General features: G+C 43.5%; 1 protein-coding gene across 1 annotated transcript in view; it reads left to right on the top strand.

Annotated features, from left to right (window-relative positions):
- The window catches only part of MAP3K9 (mitogen-activated protein kinase kinase kinase 9), a 117824-nt gene that overhangs the window by 82834 nt on the left and 18324 nt on the right, over positions 1-16666 (top strand). The window contains exon 3 of the mRNA XM_007942338.2: positions 8990-9170. Within this exon, the coding sequence (XP_007940529.1) occupies positions 8990-9170 (181 nt within the window). The remainder of the gene's footprint in view (positions 1-8989; positions 9171-16666) is intronic.

The raw sequence follows: 16666 nt of genomic DNA, 5'->3' as shown, positions 1-16666 counted from the left end.
AGAAGGCTGGCGGTTCAAACCCACCAGCCACTCCTCGGAAGGAAGGTTGGGCAATCTACTTCCGTAGTGATACTGCCTCGGAAACCCAAGGAGTGATACTGCCTCGGAAACCCAAGGAGGGGTTGCTATGAGTCGGGGCCAACTCGACAGCACATAACAATAACAACAACAAGATTAACTCGTCTCTAACACTTCCTAATCTTTTGTGTTGAACAGAGAGGAAGCAGGCTTTAGGCTCAAAACTTTGAGCAGTAGCAGGATCTACTGAAATATAATAACATTTAATTTTGTTTCCATTTTGTTTATTTGCACAGTTACCTAATGTTTGGAGAATATTTTATTTTCCATTTACAATAATGATATTAAATTTCTCTTTAAATGATTTTTTTTAATGTTACTTTAAGGAAAAATACTAAATAAGTGGTATATAGGTGGTGTCAAGATCTGGAAAAAATTAAGAATATGGTCTTTAGATAACTGAGGTTTGGAAAACCATGCTTATCTTACTGATTGTAACAAAATGTTGTGCCTTATTATTTGTCTTGAACTGACATTTAAATTTTGTGGGTGATCTTTCCATGTAGAATGTGGAAGGCCCTTGAGGATAGAATCTTTAGCTAATTTTTCCTCATATCCCCCACCCTTACATTAACCCGCTGAATGTGTTAATCACCAGGCAACACCTGGCTGAGGTCCTGCTCTTTTTTCACTGTGCTGTTATCACCACAGTGCCTCGGGGACTGATAACACTGTGCGATGCCCCCCATCATGCGCGGGACCAACAGCATGGAGAAGTGGACAGTGTGAGAAAATGCACAGGCATTCCTTCAGTCAAATAAGTGACTGGTGAGGGTGGGTTCTTTCAGAGAGCCTGATGGTGCTAGATCCCGGGAGGAGGTGAGGGTCCAGAAGAAAGAGGATGAAATTTTTGTTCTCAAGGAGTCATATTCTGTCACATTTTTTTTTTTTTTAAATTTTTTATTGTGATTTGGGTGAAAGTTTACAGAGCAAATTTACTTTCTGTACAGCAGTTCACATACACTTTGTCTCATGACATTGACTACAATTTTCCACAATGCAACAGCTCCCCTCCCACTTCTTTCCCATAGTTACATCTTCCTTGTGTCCTTCCCTCCATGTACTCCTGCCCCCTGAGCTATGTCCCTGTGCATATACAGCTCTTCTATTCTCCCATGATTGTTCTCTCCAAGGAGTGTATCTATCTAGTATAAATGTTCAGCTCATATGCCTATTTTTAGTTTGGCTGGAAGCCACAGATGTGGGTTCAATTCCAGACCTGAAAGGCAACTAGGGGCCATAGACTCAGTGGCTCCATCAGGCTCTATCAGACCAGCAAACCTGGTCTTTTTTTTTTTTTTAATGATTTTGTGTTTTGTTCCACATTGTTCTCCCACTCTATCCAGGATCTCCTACATAGATGCCCCTCTGAGTGGTTGACAGTGGGCACCATCTAATTCTTCTGGTCTCGTAGTCATATAGGCTGATGTTCACATGGTGTACCAGTCACTAGGACTAATTGTTTCCATGAATCTTTGGTTTTCTTCATTCTTCTTTGCTCTGGACAAGGAGAGACTCATCATTGCATCTAGATGGCCACTTGCAAGCTTTTAAGATGTGTTACTACTTGCCAAAGTAGGATGTAGAACAATGTTTTGTAGTATATTATGCCAGTTGAGCTTGATGTCCCCTGCATCTGTCAAATTCTTGAGGAAATGATGGAACATATGTATATACAGCAATTGGAAATGAGTAAAGAAGTACAATGTGTGCCCTGGAGTAGATTCCAACTCACAGACCCAAGCCATGGTATTTTCAGTTGCCTCATATGCATGTGAAAGCTGGACAATGAATGAGGAAGACTGAACAAGAGTTGATGCTTTTGAGTTGTGATGTTGATAAAGAATATTCAAAGTACCATGGACTGCAAGAAGAACTAACAAATCTGTCCTGGAAGTGCAGCCAGAATGCTCCTTGGAAGTGAGATGACCAGACTTTCTCTCACCTAGTTTGGTCATGGTGTCAGAAGGGACCATTCCTTGGAGAAGGATATCATACTTGGTAAAGTGGATGGTCAATGAAAAAGGGGAAGGCCCTCAATTAGATGGATTGACACAGTAGCTGCAATGATAGGCTTAGTATAGCAAGGATTATGAGGCTAGCACAAGACGGGGCAGTGTTTCGTTCTGTTGTACGTAGGGTCACTATGAGTTGGAGCCGAATCAGTGGCATCTAACATCAAAGTGACCCTTAGGACAGAGTAGAACTGCCTCATAGGGTTTCCATGGCTGTAAACCTTGGACCTTTCAGTTAGCAGTGAGTGCTTAACCACTGAACCACTAGGGCTTCTGAAAAGAAGTATATATAATATTGAAGTGTGGAGTGTTGGTTTTAGGTGCTCAAGGAATAATTCAGGCAAAGAGAGAGCAGTGAAGACTAATTAATCAGTGACAGCAGATCAGGCAGAAATCCAGATAGACATTAGAGAATGCACAGTATTCCTTTCTGTCCTTCTCTGGATTGCATAGCACAGAGGTGAAGAACGTGGCTCTGAAGTCAGAGAGATCTGGATTCACATCCCATCCCTATCCCGCTCTGACTTGTGGACAAGTGACCCAACCTCTCTGTGTCTGTTTCTGCATGGGTAAAATGGGGTTAGTCATTACACCTGCTTCACAGGACTGATTAACCAAGGTGAAGCATATGAGCCTCTTCACATCATGTCTACCACATAGTCTGTGACGGCAAATCGATACCTATCATTATTAACCTTCACTTACCTGTACAGCAAAAACTGTATTGCATGCTTACGTATGTCAGGGACTGCCATGCTTCCCAAATCAATACCTTGAGCATCATAGAATAATAACAGTTGTAGGTTCTGAGTGCCTGTTTATATGCCAGGCACACTACTGGATGCTTTTTATTCTTGTATCACCTTTAATCCTCATAATCATCATCTGTATTTTATGGGAGCAGGAAATAGGGTACAGAATTTATGAAGTATATCAAGGGTCACACAGAGTATCACTTGAGTTTTCAAGTGTCTACTCGGAAGGAAGGTTGGGCAATCCTACTTCCGTAGTGATACTGCCTCGGAAACCCAAGGAGGGGTCGCTATGAGTCGGGGGCTGACTCGACGGCAAAACAACAACAACAACAACAACAACAACTCTTTTTTCTGTTCCATATTAACTCTTGTTACTGTCAGCTTAAACACATGATACCCAACACTGAACTGGGCTTCCTCAAATTGGCTTTTTCTCTCAACTTCCCCATCAGGGGCACCACCATTCTCCCTGCCATCCAGGTCAGAAACCCTGGTGCCCTCTCCGTTGTCCATCAAGCCCTATATCTGGTTAGTCACCAGGTCTTATCAGTAGCTCAGCTACATCCTTTCCTCTCAGTTCCCTCTACCTTGACCAGGCCCCCATTGACTTAGGCCTGGACTCATTAATTTTTCTTGGCATTTTCTGCTCTGCCCCACACAAGGCAGGTGAGGTTTACACAAGACACTCTCTATGGACTTCACTAGATCACGACAAAACATTTAAAATCTGCCAAGACTCATAACATACTACACAAAGCATTGTTCCACCTTCTACTGTGGAGAGTAGTGACTGAGATCTTAAAAGCTTGCAAGCTGCCATCTAGATGCAACGATGGGTCTCTTCTTGTCAGAGCCAAGAAGAATGAAGAAAACCAAAATTCATGGAAACAATTAGTCCTAGTGACTGGTACACCATCTGATCTGCAGCCTATACAACTATGAGACTAGAAGAAATAGATGGTGCTTGGCTACTACTGTCACCCACTTGGTAGAGGATCTTTGTAGGAGATCCTGGATAGACAGGATGAACAATATGGAACAAAACTCAAAATCATTTGGGGGGAAAAAAAAAGTGGGGAACAGGTTTGCTGGCCTGATCAAGCCTGGTGGAACCACTGAGACTATGGCCCCTAGCTGCCCCTTCAGGTCTGGAATTGAACGCATACCTGTGGCTTCTAGCCAAACAATAGAAAAGACATTCTAATTGAGCATTTACCTGAGGTAGATACACTCCTTGGAGAGAACAAACAAGAGAGAAAGAAGGACTGCTAAGGCACAGGGAGCCAGCTCAGGGGGTAGGAGTGCTTGGAGGGATGGACACAGGGAAGAGATAACTATCGGGAGGAAGTGGGAGGGAAGATATTGCATTGTGCTAAATGATGGTCAATGTCATGAGACAAAGTGTATGTGATCTGCTGTATGGAAAGTGTATTTACTCTGTAAATTTTCACCCGAATCACAATAATAATAATAATAAAATCTGCCAAGAAGTAAAGCACAATAATTTGTTACTGCCACAGCTATTAGGAGCTCTGGTAGCATAGTGGCTAAGACACTTGACTGCTAACCAGAAGGCTGGCAGTGCAAACCCACCAACCACTCCTCAGAAGGAAGGTTGGGCATTCCTACTTCCGTAGTGATATTGCCTCGGAAACCCAAGGACGGGTCGCTATGAGTCGGGTCCAACTTGATGGCAAACAACAACAACAACAACAACATTGGTCAGTGATGGAAGCTTACAGCTGGCTCACTGCAGTGGGGTCACAGCAGTGGTATAGATAAGCTTACAATGGGGTCACTGCAGTGGTATAGGTAAGTGAGCTGCTATGAATTAACTTTTTCTCCCACTAGGGAAAGCGTGCAGAAAGGCAACCAAAGCAGAGAACTGTGCTCTATCCGTGTTTTCAAAAGTAAAGCTTTCACAGACCTTGGTGCTTTACTTATTGGTAGTAATAGATGCTTGGTTGTTGTTGTTAGGTGCTGTCATGTCAGTTTGCACTCACAGTGGCCCTGGGCACAGCAGAAAGAAACACTGTCAGGTCCTGTGCTACCCTCACAATTGTTGCCATGCTTGAGCCCATTGTTGCAGCCACTGTGTGAGTCCATCTCATTGAAGGTCTTCCTGTTCTTCACTGACCCTCCACTTTACCAAGCATGACATCCTTCCCTAGAGTCTGCTCCCTTCTGACAACATGTCCAAAGAACATGACATGAAGTCTCACCATCTTTGCCTCTGAGGAGCATTCTGGATATGCTTCTTCCGAGACAGATTTGTTCATTCTTCTGTCAGTCCATGGTATATTCAGTATTCTTTGCCAATACCATAATTCTTATTTGATCTTCCTTATTAATTGTTCATCTTTTGCATGCATATGAGGCTTAGTAGTAGATAACAGTGTTTCAGGACACAGTTATCAAGACAGAATCCTTGGGTGGTGCAAATGGTTTAGCTCAACTGCTAACCCAAAGGTTGGAGATTGGATTCTATCCAGAGGTATCCTGGAAAAGAGACCTGGCTGTCTATTTCAGAAAAATCAGCCCTTGAAAACCCTATGGAACACAGCTCTACTCTAGCACACATGGCGTTGCCATGAGTTGGAATTGACTTGATGGCAACTGGTGGGTTGTTATGGAGAATTGATTAGCTGGGACTGTCTACCAGGATTGTTAGCTGGCTTCTGCTTTTGACCTCTAAGCCAGCAAGTCATAACTCAGATGCCTTCAGGAGTCAGCTTGTCAGTAAACGGTTGTGGCCAGCTCTTGGTATCAGGTAGCAGGGTATAGTGGGAATGAGGTGGAACTAGTCCACATCTGGACTATCTAACCAAAAACCAAACCCACTGCTGTCCAGTTGATTCCACTTCATAGTAACCCTATACTACAGAGTAGCACTGCCCCATAGGATTTCCAGACTGCCACATCTTTCTTGGAGCTAGGTTTGGGCCACTGACTTTTCAGTTAGGGACTGAATGCTAAACCACTGCACCACCAGGTTCTACCTGAAAAAAAAAACTCACTGCCATTGAGTCGATTCTGACTCACAGCAACCCCTTCTTGGGTTTCTGAGGCAGTATCTCTGTGGAAGTAGATTGCCCTGTCTTCCTTCTGAGGGTTGGCTCATGGGTTTAAACCTCCAGCCTTCTGGTTAGCAGTCAAATGCCTTAGGCACTATGCCACCAGAGCTCCTAGGGTTCTATCTAAGGCATTCAAATTCAGACAGACTTCATGGGCTGATTCCTGCTCACCTCCATTCTTCTGCCATCCCTGTTAAGACATTAACAAACTAATCTATTTAAAAATATATTGTTATTTATAAAAAATCCATTTCTTCCAACTGAATTTAAACTTTGTTGATTCCCCTTCCAGCAGAGACTCTGGGGAAGCTCACCTTGTTCCCGTATGAAACTGTAACCACCACCTACCTTTCACTACCCTATTCCAGCCACTCGGTGGTTTGGGGTGATAGGACTCAACCACACTGGGTGTATAAAGTGAAGGGTTCTCTCTGAATCTTTGGTTTAGGAGCACCTCAGAGAGAAACGATCAATAGCTGGGGGCTTCATACAGAGAGTAGTGGGTTTCTTTAGCATCACTTGCCCAGCAGTCTGAGTGCCTGCCGGTCTATTATCTTTGCCAGAAGAGAGTGAAAGAGAGAACAGAGGATTCCAGAGAAAGTTTTGCTAGTGGATGAGATGGAGAATGTGGTTTTGGTTTTTTTTTTTTTAAATCTGCGTATGTATTCCAGGCCCAAACTCATTTAGAATGCTGGAAACTCAGGGTGGGGAGAGGTTTTGGGAGCAAGGCGGAGACATTATAGAGAAGGAGGGCTAGTCTGTTAGGTCTAGGGAGTGGCTGGCAGGTTTCCTTTCCTGCCTCCAGCTCTGCAGCTACTTGGAGTCCCTCTTTAAAGAGCTCTGGTGGTGTAGTGGTTAAGGCATTTGGTTGCTAACACACCAGGTGCTCTGTGGAGGAAAGATGAGGCAGTCTGCTTGCATAAAGATTCACAGCCTTGGAAACCCAATGGGGGTTACTATTCCATCAACTTGGAATCGACTTGATGACAGTGAGTTTGGTGTTAATCCCTCTTTACTGCTGATTTTGAGAAGCAGTAGGGCCTAGAGATCTTTAGCTTGTGTCCTTTTGATACAGAACAATTCATTGGACCTTTATGTGGGCAGTAAAGATGAGTACAGTTGTGTGACTTTAGGGACCTTCCCAGTGTCCCTGCCCTAAATACATCCCCCCAAAAAATGAATTAGCTAACTACCCCTCGGGGTATCCAAAGTACTACGATCATAGATTCCTTTTCTTTAGATATTAAATGAGTTTGAGCTGAGAATCTTCTTAAAATGCAATACTTCTATCCAAACCCATTGCCCTCACATCAATTCCGACTCATAGCGACCCTATAATACAGAGTAGAACTGCCCCCTTAGGGTTTCCAAGCCTGTACTCTTTGTGAAAGCAGACTGCTTCATCTTTCTCTCACGGAGTGGCTGGCGGGTTCAAACCACCAACCTTTTGGTTAGCACCTGAGTGCTTAACTGCTGTGCTTAACCAGGGCTCCTTGCAAATACCTCTAAGAAGTAAAGCTTTCTTAAGAGCCCCTCATGGGAATAAGCCAGAGCTACCAAGAGTGGGCAAAAGCCTATTCAGAAGCACTGTGAAGTAAGACAATAACAAACAGGGCTCAGAACTAAGTTGTGGGTTTTACTGCGTGCCTGGGTAGAGCTGGATGGGGTAACCAAGTCAACACTTTGCTAGTTGTTCTATCTTCAGAAGATTCCTTTGTCTTTATTTCCCAGTTGGGACTTGAATGGTCGGGATGATGAGAAAGCCTTTCTCCCTTCTCTGAAATCCTATATATTGAACTCTGAATTCCAGGTAACTCAGTGTCTGACCCAAAAGGGGTTATGCTTGCCCAAAGCCTTTGGAACCATACCAGGACCAGTTGCCATTGAGTGAATTCTGACTCATGGCAACCCCATGTGTGTCAGAGTGTGACCGGGCTCCATAGGGTTTTCAGTGGCTAATGTTTTATATGTAGATCACCAGGCCTCTCCTCTGAGGTTCTTCTGGGTGGACTTGGTTGGCAGTCAAGTGTGTTGACCAGGGACCCCCATGCCACTTTTGAAAATGGAGGCTTGGCCTTTATACAGCCAAGGAGTTATCACATGCTCAATTAGGCAGAATTCTTTATACTCTTTTTAGAGTGATTGGCTCCCACAAAGGTACATTTTTTTAGAGTTATGATAAAATACATATAACAACACATTTGGAGGGTGCACTTCTTACCAGGACTGTTACATGGGTGAGGTGTCCACCTCAACGACTGCCCTAGGAGAACCAGGATGGACCCACATTACAGTGGTTTGATGTTAGACCCTGAGAGACAAGGTCCAGCATATAAATAGTTCAGTGCACTAATTCCTCCTTCTTGGGCCATGTTCTCAGAGAACATTGTGGGTGTGAACATGTGTATGCCTTCTGAACTCCCTAGCTTTTCCGTTCTCAATGTGTGGAGTAAGTTCCGGGATTAAGAGGAAATCTCTGTCCCCAAAAGACTTTCTTTCTTAAGAGCTGAGGTAAAATAACCTGGAGAAGTTCGTGGAAAGTCTTCAGTGTTTGAAACCTGGACAGTCTGCTGATTGTCTCCACTCTTTGTGGTCCATAGCCCAGGGACATGCTGGCAGACAGGAAGCCCAAGCAGCCCCTTCTGAGAAGGGTCAGCTGTGGCCTCACAGCACCTCTTTCCCAGAGTGTGAATGGGACATATGATGTCAAGGTTAAGAGAGCAGGTTTTGGAGTCAGGCTGTAGGGTTCCAGTCCTGTCTTCTTAGTTGAGTGACCCTGAGAAATTTGTTTAAAATGAGCTGGATCTCAGTTTGTGTGTCTGTAGAATGCAGAAGGCAGTGGTTCTTACTTTATAAGATTATCGTGAGGATTACAAGTGAAAATCGCTATAAATTACTTAGCACAAAGCCAGATGCATCGTAGCTATTTAAGAAATGATGGCTCCTACCATCAGTGCATGAGCGAACCTGCGGGAGAGGCAGGAAGATGGCAGGGGGCAGGATTCGATGGTTTTCCTGTGATTGATGCACACTCTCTGATTTCTCCTGTGTTCCTTCCCTTGCCCAGTATTGATCCTCCAGAAGGTGGAGAATGGAGACCTGAGCAACAAGATTCTGAAGATCACTGACTTTGGCCTGGCTCGGGAATGGCACCGAACCACCAAGATGAGTGCAGCAGGGACATATGCTTGGATGGCACCTGAGGTGATTCGTGCCTCAATGTTTTCCAAAGGCAGTGACGTCTGGAGGTAAGGTCTGGTGGTGCAGGGACAGTGTTCTTCCAGGTGTATTTTGACTGCACACATGCTTTAAGACTTGGAGAATCAAGGTTACATAGAATCCTAGACACCCCAAATAGGTCTAAGTTACCTTAAGATCATTCTCTACTAATTCTCAGGTTGTCTCAGGGGACATCTACCAAAAGTCCCTCCAGTCTGTGGACACTACTACCTTTATGCAGGCCCCTTGGGGTCAGTGATCACTCTCTAGGAAAGACTACTAGATTTCAAGGACCATGTGTGTGACCTGTAGGATAGTAAGGACACCTGTCTCACACCTGGAGACCCTCCCCGGGTCATCCTGCTTGCTTAGCAGCAGTGGTGAGCTCTTAGTTAAAAAGCTGTTACTGGTGCACTTGGAAAAGGGGTTAACCAGATGTCCTCACTATAAGCTCCTGAACATGAGTATTCTTTGTCCTATCTCTCTTCTTCTCAGTGGGCTGGTTAATTTTCCTTTCCTGTTATCCAATTAATTCTTTAGTCAAGGCTCTCTATCAGACATTGATCTAGAAATGGGAAAAGAAGCATCCCAACATGTACCAGATACTATAGAGTAATAGATAGTAATGGCCAACTATACCCCTAGTAAGTGTCAGCCCAGCATGTTGTGAAGACATGGATCTATTTAAAAATGTCCCCTTTGATGAGATGAGGAACTACAGAGCATACATTCTCATGTCTGTGGGCAGAAGCATCACCTTTGTATACTAGAGAAAGAACTATAGATTATCATTGTACTTCAGCCTATGAAGTTGCTTCCTGATGTGTGAGCTTTGGAATGTGTAAATGTTGAGATATAATTCACTTATCACAAAGTTCATCCTTTTAAAGTGTACAGTTTTAATGTTTTTTAATATAGTCGCACAAAGCTATCTATCGGTTGTCACTGTATTAGTTTCCTAGGGCAGCTATAACAAATGAACACAAACTTGGCCACTGAAAACATAGAAATTTATTCTCACAGTTCTGTGTGCCGTACGTAAGTCCAAACTCAAGGTGCCATTGGGCTGTACTTCCTCTGGAGGCTCTAGGAAAGGTTTCTTTCCTTTTTCTTGCAGCTTCTGGTGCTCCAGGTGTTCCTTGGCTTGTGGCTACATCATTCCAAACTCTGCCTCCATGGTCACATTGCTGCTGCTTCTTCTGTCTGACCCCAGTCTCCCTCTTCCTTTCCCTTATGAGGACACTAGTCATTGCACTTTCGGGCCTACCTGGATAATGCAGAATGAACTCTTCATCTTAAGATCCTGAATTTAATTACATTTGCAGAGACCTTTTTTCTGAATAAGGTCACCCATCTAAGAAGCCACGACTAGAACCTTAATAGCCTGACTCCAGAACCTGCTCTCTTGACCTTGACACCAAATGGCCCACTCACACCCTGAGAAAGAAGAGGTGTGAGGCCACAGCTGACCCTTCTGAGAAGGGCCTGGTTGAGCTTCCTATATGCCTAGGCCTTGCCCTTCAGCCATACGCCCTGAAAGCAGGTTTGAGGAGCCTTTGTTGAGAGCCATCTGATGAAGTTGTTCTGTTCTTTGAAGGCAATAGCTTGGAAGTAAACCTCAAAGCAACAGCCTTTTGGATGAAGTATCTTATAAGTTGTCACAGTGTCTGCTAATGGGTCTTTAGTTTAGCATTGTTTCCAAGACTTACGTCTCCTGACTCAGCATGGTTGATGAATGTAGTTTGAAAACATGATTCACTCTGCCCCCTCCAGCTTCTCAGCTTCCATGCTGCTACATTTCCTTCTAGGACACAATTTATTGAGCCCATGAAATAGGGCTTTTAATCCCTCCTTCCTCGATCTCACACCTTTGCTAGAGAAGAAAGTGGGCTCATTGCTATATGCATGTGCACCAATAATAGTATTTACACTTACAGATGCTTAAGGGCTTAGCTCTGTGCTAAATGAGCTACACCTTTTGTCTCATTTATTCCTCACAGCAATCCCCAACAGTAGGAATTGTCATTTCCATTTTACAGGTGAGGTAACTGAGGGTCAGAGAGTTTAAATCTCATGTCTAAGTTCATGCACGTGGTAGAGGTAAAGCTGTGATTAGAACTAGAGTATGCATATCTTGAGAGGCCGTGCTTGCAGCCATGCCACTGTCTATGCTGTTGTTCCTGAGCTCTGGGCAGCCTCTTCTAGGATAACCAATGCCCCCTGAGAGGACTAATGCATGACTAGGAACTCAAGACAAAGCTGTTTCCCAAGTAGATTTGTAATTCATTCATTCATTCAAGAAATGTTTCTTGAATGCTTACTCTGTGCCAGGTACTGGGCTGAGTCAGAGTCCTCTCTCCTCCCCCGGAACTCACCCAGGGCCTGGGGCTTCTGGGCTTTATTGCCAGGTGCCCAAGGCCAGCCAACTTCGTCTTCCTGCTCTTCAACCGTGGTTCTCCAGACCTCCTCCACCTGCCATTGATGGAGGGTGAGGGTAAGATGATCATGGCTCAACTAAGTGTCCCAATTTGCTTGGTTTGGGGATTGTCTTGAAGTGATTGCTCAGATCTCTCCCATTGGTTGTTGTGTTGTGTAGAGCTGAGGTGTAGCCAGAGGGCATCTTCCCAGGGTATTGTGGGTAGGATGCAGTGGAGACTTTTTTTTAACCATCTTATTATTATAGTAGTAAAGCATGTTTACTATAGAAGGAAAATTAGAAAATATGAGTAAACAAAAAGAGAAAAGAAAATCACCCTAAACCATTTCTAAAAATAATCTAGTAGGTGTTTTGGTGAACTCCTGTTCATGGCTTATCCGCCCACCCCTTCAAAATGGGATTATTCTGTTTGTAAACTACTTTTGAATATAGTATAGCATGAACATCTTACCATGTTAATAAAGACACTATGTCAAAAAATATACTAGGGTATATATTACATACATATATATTAAGAAATATATCATCATTTTGAACGAGGGTTCGGTTAACGCTAAGAAGAATCATATGTTACTTTACAGTTTGCAAAATGTTTTCATATGTGTTAGTGGAATTGCCCTTGCCAAAGTTTATTAAATAGTCAGTGTGGTTCCTGGAATGTGGGATCACAGCTGATTACCAAGTACAAGAGGTTCCTCAGCCTACTCCTTTCAGGGGGAGATCTTTTCCTCTCAGAGATTGGACCACTAGGTTGACAGTCTTAGAGATGAAATAGGTTAATAAGACAGTTCTGGTCCAGCTCAGGTGTGGAATTACTGTGCCTTTGGTTGTGAACAGTTGCCCTCCACTTTAATCCTTTAAAACCAATGAAATAGGTGCAGTCCTCTACCTCTGACCCTACCAAGTGTTTGAAGGGATTACTGAACCTTTGGAGGTGGTTAATTATTGACACAAATGTGAATTCCCCAAGGGTTTGGGTTTAGGCAGTGAGGACTCCTGGGAAATCACGGGCAGCCATTTGGGAGCCAGTGGTTCTGTGGGGAGGGACTCAGAGGCAGGGCTTTGGCTGAACTGGCCCTTCCAAGCTGCTTGTGATCAGTGTTGCAGGAACCTCTTGACCTTCTCAACCACAGAAGATGACAAAGTAGGCTAGAGCTGAGGTAAATCACGTTGACTTCTACTGCCCAACTACCCGTGGGACGCAGAGCCATCTAACTTGTATTTTTTCAATTTCCTTCTTAGATGCTGTTCCTGCCAAAGGAATACCAAGTGTTCATTTATATCTCTCATCTTCTGTTATAAAAATAAAGAGGAGCACTGGCAGAGGAAAAAAAAAAATTGTTTTTTTAAATTGTGATTTGGGTGACAGTTTACAGAGCGGATTGGTTTTCCATTCAACAATCCATATACTTTCTGTTTTGTGCCATTCACTGCAATCCCCACATTGTAACAGCATTCTTCCCACTTGCTCCCTGTGTCCACTCCTTCCATTCATCCTTCCTTCCCATCCCCTCACACTTTCCTAGCTCGCTTCCTGGACAAATGCTGTCTTCTTGGTCGCATATGCTTGATTGTGCTCATGAGTACATGTCCTCCTGATACTACTGTTCACCTTATAGTCCTGCCTGCCATTTGCCTGACAGTTGAGTGACAGGGACCAAGTTCAGCTCCTAGTTTGAAGGATATCTAAGGGCCAGAGTCTCAGGGATTCCACCAGTCATCAGACCAGCAAGCCTGGAATTTTTTATGATTTTAAGTTTTGTTCCATGTTTTTCCCCACTCTATCTGGGACCTCTTAATAGTGATCTCTTTCAGAGCGGTCAGGAGTGGTAGCTGGGCACTTTCTGGTTCTGGTCTCATGGTCTTGCAGGCTGGGGTTCATATGCTGCATTAGTCCTTTGGACTAATTTTTTTCCTTGCATTTTTTGTTTTCTTCGCTTTTGTTTGCTCCAGATGGGGAGAGACCAGTGGTTGCACCTGAGATGGATGCTTGCATGCTTTTAAGACCCCAGTTGTTGCTCACCCAAGTCAGATGTAGAACATTGTCTTTGTGGACTATGTTAAAAATTGACTTTAGTGTCCGCCAAGACTTCAGTCCTGAGCCTCTATACCCAGTGACTCATTCCTTTAAGGCGTTTGGTTGTGACTAAGATGTTTTCATACTTTTGTCTCCTGTATGCTCTATCCACTCATGGATGTATTTGAAGCACGTATAAATACATAAGTAACGATAGCTTCTGTTAAACCTATTTATGTTAATGGGTGTAGTCCCATTCGCCTTCCCACCAGCAGAGGAAAGCTTTGACTGGGCTAGCCTTCCCTAGGAAGATAGAGCCTCTTGCCTGAATGCTGGTGTCCCTCAGCAAGGCTCTACCTATCCCTCACTAGACACCTCATGTCAGGCCCTTTCCATTTTCCAGCCATTGGTGGTGATTTCTAGATGAGAAATACAAGCTATTATTGTTATTTATTTCTTGCAGCTGCTTTGTGAGCTAGACATTGGTGTCCTTGTTTTACAGGTGAAGAAACTGAGACTGAGAGAAGTTAATTTGTTTTCCCAAGGTCATACAGCTGGTCAGTGGTAAAATCAACATTTGACTCAAGTCTGTCTTAGATAGCGTTCCTACCTCTCAGCAGCAGTTGTCATGTCTTTCTTAGTTGTGTTATTGTTGTTGATTGCCATCGAGTCAATTCCAACTCATGACCCCATGTGTGCAAAATAGAACTGTTCCATAGGATTTTAGAGGCTATGTATGACCTTTTGGAAGCAGATTGCCAGGCCTGTCTTCTGAGGTGTCTCTAGATGGGTTTGAACTGCCAACTTTTAGGTTGGTAGTCAAGCACTTAACTATGTCCACTACCAGGGACTCCTTCTTTGCTATGTTGTTGTTGTTGTTGTTACATGCCGTCAAGTTGGACCTGACTCATAGTGACCCCTCCTTGGGTTTCCAAGGCATTATCACTATGGAAATAGATTGCCCCATCTTCCTTCCGAGGAGTGGCTAGTGGGTTTGAACCACCAGCCTTCTGGTTAGCAGTCAAGTGCTTTAGGCTCTAAGCTACCAGAGCTCCCCTTCTTTGCTATAGAGCCCTTAAAATGGAATAGGATGCAGAAGAGCAAAGAACAAACCAGGTCAGAGCAGAGCTATACTGTTGTGTGTGGGAGCTATCCTGATGAAGCTGGGAGAGGTAGAGTCCCTGGCTCCTCCATTTTCCAGGAGGACAACCAGAGCTCATAGGCTGGAAACCATCACAGGGAATGCAAGAGAACAAACAGAACACGTGTTTGGATTTTTGAAACACTCCATTGTCTTCCCAAATAGTTAGAGTTTGAACACCAGTTGTCTTTTCTGTATGGAGAAAAGATGTCCCAGGGATCTTTGGTGTTTTGCTACCCAGGGTGAAGGAGGGCATTAATGCCAAGAGAAGGAACTGAGGGTGAGAGTTGCTCTGACCTAGGAATGTGGTCAGCAGTGCCAAAGGTTCATAGAAGTCATGTGGTAGGAGCTGCCTAGTACAGTGAATCTGGATAAGTCACATTCAAGATTTGGCAGAAAGTGTAGCAGTACTATTCTTTTTTTTTTTTTTTTTTTTAATTTTTGCAATGTTCCTTTCTCTCCCCTTCCACCCTTGGTAACCAACAAAGAAAGTTTCCTTCCATATATAAACCTTTCCTTGACTTTTTACAGTAATGAACTAATATAATATTTGTCCTTCTGTGATTGACTTATTTCACTCAGCATAATGTCCTCCAAATTCATCCACGTTATGCGGTGTTTTGTAGATTCTACATTATTCTTTAGTGTTGCATAGTATTCCATTGTGTGTGTGTACCATAGTTTGGTTATCCGTTCTTCTGCTGATGGGCACCTAGGTTGTTTCCATCTTTTGTAGCAGTACAGTTCTTGACAGTGTTCAAAGCTTACTCTGTGACACCCAGTATAGATGTAGGACATCTGACCATGCACTCATTCATTCATTCACTCTATGAGTGCTTAGTGTGTACTAGAGACAATACTAGGTCTGGAAATGCAAAGAATAATAACTACTGTCCCTTCCTTCCAGGAGCCCATCGACTGGTAAACAAACACTAAGAATACATGGGAGCCCTAAGAACAGGTGGAGTAATATCTGAAAATGTTAGGGAAGACTTCTTAAAATGTCAAGCATTGTTCCTTTCAGCCTCAGTTTAAAATTCATCTCCTGTCTAGTGGACCTAGATCCTTCAAGATCAGCGACTGTCTACCAGACTTTTTTGTGTCAAGATTACATAGGAAAAAAATGAGAGTATTTGAGAGCTGAAGTAAAGGACAGAGTCATCTAAGGATACTGGCAAGGCCACTCTGAGGGGCCATCTACAGCCCCCTGGGATGCCCTGGCACATTGGTTGGCACACCGTTCTGCTTTGGACCATGCCAGACGACTTGGGGTTCTTTGAGGGCTCTTGTTCGCTTGCCTTGGTACATGCTGATCCCTCTCTCTGAAGCATTGCCCTCTCCCTTCACTTAGCACTTAAGGTTTGGTGCAGAGGCCCTTACCTGAGCCCATCCTAATTTGGTTTAGGTGACCCTCCTTTATGTCCTCTTAGCATCTCTGTCATGACTCATTCCTTTCTATTCTGTCTGCTTTTCTGTCCCTCTCACTAGTGTCTTTGTGGATAGGCTCTGTTTCTATCCTGTATTCCAGTGCCTGGCATCAACTTGATGCATAGTAATATTTCATAGATATTTAAAATGAACAATTGAATAAATGTGGTATATTTGAGTTGGATCTTGAAAGACTGTTAGGAGTTCACCAAGCAGAAAAATGGTAGAAAGTATTTCCAGAGAGAAAGAATTGAGAGTTGGTCCAGGGTCCACCATGACCTTAATATATGCTGCTAAACCTGTCTAAAACTTGCTTTCCTCATCTACAAAATGAGGATAAAACTTATCTGGCAGGTTTATTTTTATTTTATTATTTTTTTTTTACATCATATTCTTTTTTTTTTTTTTTAGGATTTGGGTGAAGATTTACAGAGTAAATTCACTTTTCATACAGCAGTTCACATGTACTTTGTCTCATGTCATTGACTAAAATTTACAATGC

Source organism: Orycteropus afer, unplaced genomic scaffold (assembly GCF_000298275.1).
Source record: "Orycteropus afer afer isolate SDZICR_OR568_19922 unplaced genomic scaffold, OryAfe1.0 scaffold00088, whole genome shotgun sequence".
Taxonomy (NCBI): Eukaryota; Metazoa; Chordata; class Mammalia; order Tubulidentata; family Orycteropodidae; genus Orycteropus; species Orycteropus afer.
The sequence above is the reverse complement of the archived record's forward strand: the minus strand, read 5'-3'. Positions and strand labels throughout refer to the sequence as shown.